Genomic DNA, 10020 nt, shown 5'->3' with positions numbered 1-10020 from the left:
CTGCGCAGAGATCCTATTTGTTTCCTTGAGCTGAGCAACGGGGGTCACTAATTTCTGCAAGTTGGAAGAACATAGTTGGGGGGGGCTGGGTGTGAGGGGTGAGGCGATGTGAAAGGTTTTGTTCTTTTTTTAATACCAGTTTTGTCAGGAGATGCCTCTTGGCATTTGGGAAATGGGAGCTCTCCTAAATGGCACGAACACCTGAGCATATGCTCCACAAGTGGAGCCAGCAAGAGGTAAGAGCTCAGGCTGTACTTCCACAAACTGCAGAATTGCAGGCGGCTGCTGCTGCTGCTTCAGAGCCCGATTCTTTCTACTGTTACAGGTCTTAGCACTTCTGTTGAAAATGACAGACCTGAAGCTGTTTTCCTCCTTAATTTACCCTTAAGTCCTTATTTCTGACTGAATTTTTCTTTTCTACCTCTATGTTTATATGGCTCTGCTTTCCTGGTAGAGGCTCGGTGTATCTTGGCTCTGCCTGAAAAGAAAAATGGGCCTTATTACTTTTTTTATTTGGCAACTATAGATGTCTAGGTCTGATTTTTGTCATGAGACTGTTCTGATGGAGGTGACAGCACAAACTTAGGTCTCCAGAGTCAAGAGAGCACAGCCTGACATAAAGCCATGCCATGGATACAGATGTGCAGAAGCAATCGGTGTCTGCTGTCAGGAGCAACTCTAGGTCAGTTTGGTCCAATTTTGACTACCATTTGGAGCCACGGGGATCTCCTGAAGGTCCAGGCACCTATGTCCCTTGAAACAAAACTGGATGGAATATTCCTAAGTGTTTTCTCAGTGCTATCCTTACGTACAGATGCTGTAGTGTGGGAGGGTCAACATCAGAAACCCCCAGACAACCAGAGAGTGTGTGCTCTGTTTAATGCTTAATACCGCTTGTACAGCCACACTGGTCTTAGTGGGGCTGCTCAGACTGGGAGAAGTGTTCTCCTCTCCCTAAGTATTTGTTCAGAAAACAGCAATAACAAACCCCCCAAAACACGAGCTGGAAGCATGACTTCATCTTCTCGGTTTTCTCCACGCTGTGCTGGGCAGAAGAGCAGCTAAGGCATCTGCAGATGCAAAAACACTCTGCTGGGACTTCTCCCTGCGGGAAACCATCGCTTCCCAGAGGAGTGATTTAAACAGCTGCACTTTGTCTTGACAGTGTATTTTCTTTACTCTGAGCTGCAAAATAACTTTTTGGCCAGAGTTAGTCTCAGCTGTGGAAATCAGAAGCTGCAGTGTGTTGGGTCTTTCTTGAAAGAGACAGAGGTGGTTGAAAAATGGAGAGACACTTTGAAAAGAAAAAGAATTATTTTCCTGCCAAAAGTTCTAGAGTCAAAAAATTTTCTCTATTTCAAAGGATTTGCAGAAATAGTTTTGAAATTGTTAGAGTGTGTCCTACCGGTCAAGATATTCAGAGCTTCAGGAGTTTGTCCTGGACAAGACCTGCCTGAGTGTTTCCAGGCAGTGCTGTACAGGGTATGGCAAGAGGTAAAGTGCACCTTAAAGATTTCTGTGGTGGTTGCTACCCCACTCAGGTTTTCCTTAGTTTTTTGTTGGACTGGAACTCTAAATGACTAATAACATGCTTGGTTGTTTTGGACAGTTATATAAGGGGTGAAAATCAAAGCTGGGGCATAGCAATGATTCTTTGCTGTATGTTACTCCCTTAATAACAAGCTCAATTCTCAGCAGCCATTCTCACTTTTAAAACTCTGCAAAAACATGCTGTGTGTTGGACCGTGAGTAGTAGGTGGATTTTGAGTAGCTTAGGATGACTTGCATCACTGTAGAGTCTCTAGATAGGCATGAAAAAAAAAAAGCGCCTTCACTCCGACTTCTGCACTGTAACACATTTGCCAGCCAGACTCAACTAAGGTGAACCTTTATCGGTAGAGGTGACAAAGAAGATCGCCCTGTGCCAGTTCAGTTTCTCCCTCCAACATATGGTTAGTGGCTTTTGAGCAAACTGCCCACATCCTCACCTTGGCCTGTCAGCTTGTTGGGGCAGCGATGTGTTGTGTGCACCTGTACCACAGGGATGCTGACAGTGACCTCAGCAGGAGCCTTGAGGTGCTGCTGTGACACAAGTGGTGTTGCTGCAGAGGATCTGATGGGCAGGGAGAACATCTGGCTGGCACCTAACGTGCAACAACTCAGACCCTTTCCTGCAGTAAACTGCTGCTGACTGAAGTTGAACTAAGGCTCTTCAGTTCTCCTCATTGGCTTTAAACAGGAATATTTTAAAGGTTACTATAAGCAAATATTTTGAATAAGTTACCGAGATAAAAGTACCTAGAGTTTTCTCCCTGTCCCAGGTTGTTTTTCTTTTACTGTCAAACATAATCAGAACTATTCTAGGATTCATTTCATATTGCAGTAATATCTCGGTATTCACTGAGCCCCCGATCTTACTCAAGCCTTTGTTCACTCAACTGTCTGTGTTTACAGTGGTCTCTTCTATCAAGTCCTTACTGCCTGTTCCGTCTGTGTCTTTAAATGAGGTCACTGCGGAGCAGAATGCTATTGCAGGGCTGTGGCCTCAGTTCCCACTGTGTCCTCGCATCCACCGCAGCAGCTCTGCTTCGCAGCGGGTTCTATTGTGTCCATTTTCCACTTTGCTTTCCCATCCTCTGCACCATTTTCTGGCCTCAGCCCTTTCCCCTTCTCCAGCTCTCTGACTTAGCAGTGTTTCTGCTGCATGCTTAGGATTTAAAACCTAATTATAGTTTAGTTTGAAGGCAAATAGGCTTTCTCTCTTTTTCACCTCAAGGCCCAGCAAGAGTCAGCGAATATGGGTCGACTTCTGAGGGTAAGGCCATAAGGGTCGCCCAAAAGAAGTAGCAGTTCATTGAATTTCATGTTTCTGGTTAGTTTTCCCCCATATTCTAATTTAATCCAAGAAACAAGTGCAGTGAACGCTGAAAATGTGTTTTAAGATAAGGGCTTAAGGCTGAATGTCAGAATTGCAGCTGCTTGTGCTTCAAAATTAACTTTCCAGCATGTGTTTTCACGGAGTATATAAAATAACTCTAGAGCCACCTCGGCTCTCAGGGGTCCTGCAGAGCATCAGAATTAGTTAATAAAATACTGTCATCAGCTGGATTTGTTATTGTTGATACAGTGAAGTCTGGCAGTACTGTACAGTAGAATCAAAAGTAAAATCACGTTTGCATGGTGGTTTTGATACCCGAGAATGCCCTTAGTGCAGTGGGGTTTTATGCATATTCATGCTTTGAAGGTCTAATCAACCCCCCATGAATGTGAAAAAGAACCTTTTTGTTCCTTTTAATGAACCGTTGGCTTAAATTTAGATGGAAAACCTACTGTGGTGTAAGTGGAACATAAGGCTGCCTGTATTAAAGTTAACACTTAGCAAATTAACTTAGGACTGCCTATAGCAAAGTTTACTGAATCATTTTCAATATAGTATTTAATTTTAACTTTCTTATGCCGGCTTGGCTTGGGTTGTTCCGGATTTTGGGTTAAATAACCCAGCACTGTGTAGTTATCCTAGGTGGGGTGAGGGAAATCTACTTCCTCTACCTCCTTTTCAAAAGCTTTAGTAAAACCAAACAAACCTTGGTCGTTTTAATGAATGAAATTTGAGGAAGGGAAGGGGGGTTGGTTTTGCCTGTGTTAGAAAAGATTCTCCCACTGTCTTGTGGAGAAGCACAACTATTCACTGGTGCTGTGGACCAGAGACATCAGATTTAGGAGGCTGGAGGGGCCTCTCAGTTATTGCCTTCCTGAGACGTACCCGCCCAGTGCTTGCCTGCCCGTCCTCAGCTGTCCAAACATAGAATCACAGAACTATTTTTGTTGGAAAAGGCCTTTAAGATCATCGAGTCCAGCCATTGACCTGACACTGCTTAGTCTGCTGCTTAACTATGTCCCTCAGCACCACATCTAGACATCTTCTAAACCCCTCCAGGGATGGTGATTCATCCATCTCCCTGGGCAGCCTGTTCCAGTGTTTGATAACCCTTTCAGTGAAGAAATATTTCCTAATATCCAGCCTAAACCTCTCTCGGCGTAACTTTGAGGCCATTTCCTCTCATCCTGGTGCTTGTTACTTGGGAGAACAGACTGACCCTGACCTCACTACAACCTCCTTCCGGGGAGTTGTAGAGGGTGATAAGGTCTCCCCTCAGTCTCCTTTTCTCCAGGCTAAACAACCCCAGGTCCCTCAGCCGCTCCTCCTAACACTTGCTCTCTAGACCCTTCACCAGCTTCGTTGCCCTTCTCTGGACACGCTGCAGCACCTCAATGTCCTTCTTGGAGTGAGGGGCCCAAAACTGAACATGGTATTTGAGGTGTGGCCTCACCAGTGCCCAGTACAGGGGGACAATCACTACCCTGCTCCTGCTGGCCACAGTATTGCTGATACAAGCCAGGATGCTATGGGCCTTATTGGCCACCTGAGCTCAACATCTTTGTTTGCATCAACCTACGAAGACTCTTTAGATCCTTTTGCATAGACTATAAAAAAATTCCTGTAGCAACGTGCATGCTGCCTTCTGTGGCTGTCAGGGCTGAGCAAGACTTTCTTGGGGGCGTCCCTCTGGGTGACTCAACTGCGGAGTGGAAAGCAGGAGGCTGTTTGTTCCTTCAGTGCTTCTCCTGCCAAAGTTATGGAGGGGAGAGCCTGACTGAAACCCAGGGGTGAAAAACATGCAGGTGGAGGGATGTGAAGCAAGTGAAAGGGAGAGGACTGAAGGCAGGCTAGTTGAGCACAAGAATAACGAGAAGGGGAGAAGGAATTGGGAATGTGCTGGGGGGATGCAGGAGGGAGTGAGGGGAGCTGGGGAGAAGGGGACAGAGGTGCAGGGTGGACTGGGGTAGGAGCAGTGTGGAGGGACCTGCGGTCTAGTAGGCACAGAAAAGACAGTTTGAGACTTGGCTCTCCTGTGAAAGATCCCCCAGGACTGTTTCTAACCAAGGCAGTAACTGAGCCATGAGACCTTAGCTGCTACTTTTCACTTCCAGCAGGTAGCTGTGAAGCCTACCCGGCGAGTGAGCACCCCTCCTTCTGCTCCCCACTGCTTGGCCAAGTTGTTTACCCTGGTATGTGCTGGTTTTGCACGGGCAGCTGTGATCTCCAAATGCATGGGAATGAACACGGTCCCACATAACGGTTTGTTTCGATTTCCCTCACCACCACCTTGTGTGGGGTTTTTGTTTGGGGGGGGTTTTGTGTTTTGTTTCAGTTTTTTTAAATTGCAAAATAACATTTGAAACTAAAGATGTTAAAACTGCTTGGTATTTTACAGCTCCAACATTATCTGTCTGAATACTGTCACAGACAGGATCCAAGGCTGTTTGGCAAGTGGTTTGCAAAATAAATCAGCTAGAGCCTGCCCCCCTCACCCCCATCGAACCAGCCTCTTTCTAGAAAGGCAACGAAATGGCTCAGCAGACAGCAGTTGCCTCCTGCACACCTACCCCCACGGGCGCACGCAGCAGCAGTCCGTGTACTTAAGCTGTCTCTAACATGTGATTTTCCTTATTACTAAGTGTTCCTCTTTTTCCTTTTCAATGCCTTTAAAATAAAATATTTATATGTGCACATGTACACACAGAAGAAGGAAGGCGGGGGGGGGAAAGTGTGGGAATTGAGCTGTCTGCTTCTAAATCCCTCGAATAAAACTCTGATTCAGGTCCAAATCCACAGCCTGTGGAGGTTATCAGTGTAGCACACAGTATTTCAGAGAATAATTGTCATCTGTATTTCTAGATTTAAAGTATATCTGTACTAAGTATGTCACGTGGCATGAGCATCTCTCTAAGGGAGTGCTTTACCGTTTGCCATGCGAAATCGGGAAGGTTTAGTGTTCTTCAGACATGAAGGATGCGTTGCGTTTAACCCATGTAAGCTAATAAAATTTACATGGCTTTAAAAAAATATTCACCACTTTTTCAGAGTTACAATTTTCTGTTGTATGCAGTAATACCACTAAATCTTCAAGGCATACGAATCAATTATTTTTCACTCCACCTTTACATGCGAAGCTGTAACAGTCTCTCTTTGAGTTTAGAAGCTGCATGTTTATGCTAAGATTGGGAGTCATTAACATCAAAAAAATTTTAAGGTTTCTTTGAGATAAGCCACCTTGAAATCAGACAAGGTATTTAATGAAGGTGATTTTTTGGTTTTTTTTTTCCATGAGATGTAGCACTATTTATTCCTCAACAGAGCAAAATTAATAACATTCAAATATCCTCCCTTTGGATTATTTTGATATTTTCATTTCCAGCCCAGCCTAGGAAGGAAGGAGAATGCATGATATGAAAGAAATCATTACCTGTGGATTTGTAGAGCTCAGCAGAAGTTTGTCTTTTAGGTGGATTCCAGTTTTTAAGCGAAATGTGAAGTAATCCAGCTGGGTAGCTCATTCAGCTATGGCACTTGAGGATATGAAAAAGCCTTTTCCCTATGACCACCCCAAACCAACACCAATCTGAGGATCTTGCTATGTTACAAACTGGTGGTGAAATCTTGTTGAAACTCTAGAAATAAGTGATATTTCTTGAAGCTTTTTGTCTTTGAGCACCCTCTCTTTTTTTTTTTTTTTCCTCTCAAACCTGGATTTCCAAGTGGTGATGGTGAGATAAAAGAGAAATTACTGATTGGAAAGTGTAACATGGTCAAAGGGGAATCTCCTTCTTTCAGAAGAACCTAGGTGTGTTTTGTTTCCACGTTCAATGTGACCGTTTTGTCTTATGGGAGCTGAAGTTCCAGCCCCTTCCCCAGTCCCTTTCCTTCTAGGGAGCCTTGCCCCTCAAGTGGGTAACTGCACTGTGCTTACTCAGGCTCGGGGGAAGCCTACAGAGTATCATGGGAAACAGGGGGCGACCAGAGGGGGAAAGGGGGGGAAAAATGGGAAATGCCACATTTGAAGCAATGTTCTGTTTAAAATATCTTTTCTTTTTTTTCCCCCCCTATTGAGTCAGCTGCTACATCAGGGATTTGGTGTGTGTGAAACTTAACAATCAGCATTGGATTTTTCTAATAACGAGCTGCATGAGAGCGAGCCTTTCTTTGAATTATTTCAGGAATAATTCACCCTACAACATAACTTTCCAAAAACATCAGAGAAATGCAATATATTAAACTTATTTACTTCAGTCGTCTTCAGCCAGCTCCTAAGAGACCCTGCGTACAGCGGAGGAGGATACAGAGACAACTGCAATGAAACATTTCGGTATTTCTAATCCTTCAAACTTTCCATTAGGCAAAAAGTTCCAATAGTTTGGGTTTTGATCTTTGTTCAAGACAAAAACAGATGTCAAAACAGAGTGACTTCCTTCACAGCAACAGCTTATATTTTTGATGGGCTTTAATGGCTTTTGGAAGGATGATCTTCAGATAGGCTGCGTTCTTGTCAAGCGGATGAGAGTAACAGCTCCATTAATATCTTCATTACTTTCTCATACATTGCTTGCCCTTCTCAAATATCTTTGTATTTGTATGTTCCCATCCTGAGGCGTTTTTCCAGCCCGATTATTGCCCTCCTTCCGTAGGCTTTGACATTGCAGACAGCCAGTGCTGTTACAAACACTAGAATCCTTGAACGAACAGGATTGGAGGTGGTCAGCAGATTAAAAATGTTTGTTTGCTTGAAGTTTAGTCTTTAGTTTGGGGGGTGGGGGGGGATTTGCATAAATGAATTTTTAATAGATACTAAAAATAAAAAGCTGCTAAAGAAAATATAGCTTGTCTACATTATCATGTGATTTTAATTATGCAAGCATTTATGTTCTTTGTGTATTTTGACTTTGGGCCATGTAAGACACATGAGTGAACTGTCACTCAGGCAGAGTTAATTATAATTTGTCCATATAGGGAAAAATACCCTGGGAAAATATGATAACACTTTTCATTGGCAGTAAACACTAGTCATCTGAGAAAATTATTCTTAGCAAAGTATAGAAACTCCGTAGTTCAAAGCGTTCTCTGAAAAGAGGTGTGTTAGCACGTGGCTGGAGCCACTATGCAAATAGACTTTATCAACCAGGGAGCTGTGTCCTTCCATGCCGTGACATCCGTCTTTCCCATGAACAAGAGAGTACATTTTGATTCAGTGTTTGGCCATCCAAAAGGTTATTTAAAGCAATATTCTCTGGTAATGCACGGAGTGTAAAACGCTGCGTTTAGAGTAGTTACTTTTACACAGTATGGCAACCAGAAACCTGGAGTTTCCCCACGTGGAATACAGAAACAGTTTGTAAAGTCTTCAGACTTTCCGCTTCTCCTTTTCCCAGGTAAGTGGTAAATAACCACTTGTCGCTGACATGCAGGACAACAAATGGATAGAGCAAGCGTGGATTCTGAGATCTATAATTTTTAATAATTTTTAAACTAGCTACAAAATGTCAATCACTTCACAAACCGACAGGAGACATTAGGAATTTCATATTACATGCTGTAAATGATATTTATCTCACAGTTTATCTAGAGTTCATTCATTTAGGTTTTTTTATTATTTTTTAATTAAGTCAGCTACTAAACATCTCAGCGATTTGGTGTGCATAGCTCTAGGTAAGCAACAGAGAACTGTACTGATAACAAACCACATGGGGATAGCGACTAGTAAGAGAGAGCCTTATAAAAATTACATTTCTTTGCACCATTTCATATGGTAGTCGTTTCCTCCAAAAGATAGTCTTCAAAAGCAGCAGACAAACCCAATATATTACACTTATTTCTTTTTGTCTTTGACGTGTTTTCAGCCAAGCTTTTATTTCGCTGGCGGTGGCTAAATGGTGAGTGCCAGATCCCTCTTTTTTCGTAATTAAAAAAATGATCATGATTAATAACTATATATATATCAACAAGAAAAAAGTGGCACAACTGCAAACTTGCTGGTATAACATAGTCCCAAAAGAGTCCGAATACTGAGCATGCTTTTGTTGTCATTGTTGGTGTGCTACTGCCATGGGAAAATTCTTGTTTAAGTAGGAGTCTAAAAGTCTATTTATTCCTCATGCATAAATGCATAAATCACATCACTTTTTAGTGCAATGCTTGTTATAGTAATATAATTCCACATTGTCTAATCATGAAATCATAACAACAGGTAATGGCAATGAAGAACTGAAGACAGCAGGTGTAAGTGCTCAAACATCATGGTACCCAAAGACAGGAGCTTGGCAGTAGCTCTGTGGAATGTCACAGTTTTACAAGAACAATACTGTATATTTAAAGGTTAACAGCACGTTTAGCATTCCAACAGTGTTGTCATTCAGCAAACATTGTTAAAAAAAAAAGAGGAGGGGAAAAAAGGAAAGGAATCCAAATCCAAAACAAGGAAAGGAAAAATCCCAAAAAAATCATAGTGAGCTATAGCCATCAAATCAGCACTATGTACAACCTTTGGAAAGAAAGATATCTAGAAAAAAATAATTACAAGTATCATTTTTGGAAAGCTGACAAACTACACAGGACAACATTTACAATGGGGCTGATATGTGCATGTGTGCAAACCTAGTAGGTAAATACCATGATAAAAGCATGAAGGTACTGCCCTGCTGGAGAGCGGTAAAAGGAAATGCACTTCACTGCATTTAACCACTGCCCAGCATCTTTGCTGCACGCTGGTTGGCTTCATCAATCCTGGTTTTGTTGGAATCAGCCTGGGGAAACACAAAGGGAAGAAACGGATAAATACAGGGCAGAAAGAGAACATCTACAATGATTTGTGGACCCTTCTCTAGTTTTGGCTAGGCCAGGGGAAAAAAAAAAAGAAGAAGAGCTTCAAGATACCAGTGAGCTGTGTTTTACAGTGGTGTTAGGGACCCAAAAGAGAATTTTCTGCTTTGTGACACTTCAGATAGCCTTTGAGTAGAGTTTGTATTCAGCTTCACTGAACTCTGGCAAATGCTGTGCCAGGTCCGTAGCTGGTGCTGTTGGTAGTGCTAGCAGTGCTGGTGGCAAAGGATGACAGGATGAGAGCTGATGATGTGCACAGGGATTTCACTGGTGAAAAGCTTCCAAGTGCTCTCTAAGGTTCAGCA

The 10020-nt window shown here is 42.8% G+C and overlaps 1 protein-coding gene across 1 annotated transcript in view; it reads right to left on the bottom strand.

The window, feature by feature from the left end:
* Positions 1 to 8061: 8061 nt before the first annotated feature.
* SNAP25 (synaptosomal-associated protein, 25kDa) overlaps positions 8062 to 10020 on the bottom strand; it is a 12604-nt gene continuing 10645 nt past the window's right edge. The window contains exon 4 of the mRNA XM_010136090.1: positions 8062 to 9639. Coding sequence (XP_010134392.1) covers positions 9571 to 9639 — 69 coding nt within the window. The 3' untranslated portion in view covers positions 8062 to 9570. The remainder of the gene's footprint in view (positions 9640 to 10020) is intronic.

The sequence above is a fragment of the Buceros rhinoceros genome, unplaced genomic scaffold, assembly GCF_000710305.1.
Source record: "Buceros rhinoceros silvestris isolate BGI_N320 unplaced genomic scaffold, ASM71030v1 scaffold32905, whole genome shotgun sequence".
In the NCBI taxonomy this organism is placed as follows: Eukaryota; Metazoa; Chordata; class Aves; order Bucerotiformes; family Bucerotidae; genus Buceros; species Buceros rhinoceros.
This window is presented reverse-complemented; position numbering and strand designations above follow the sequence as displayed.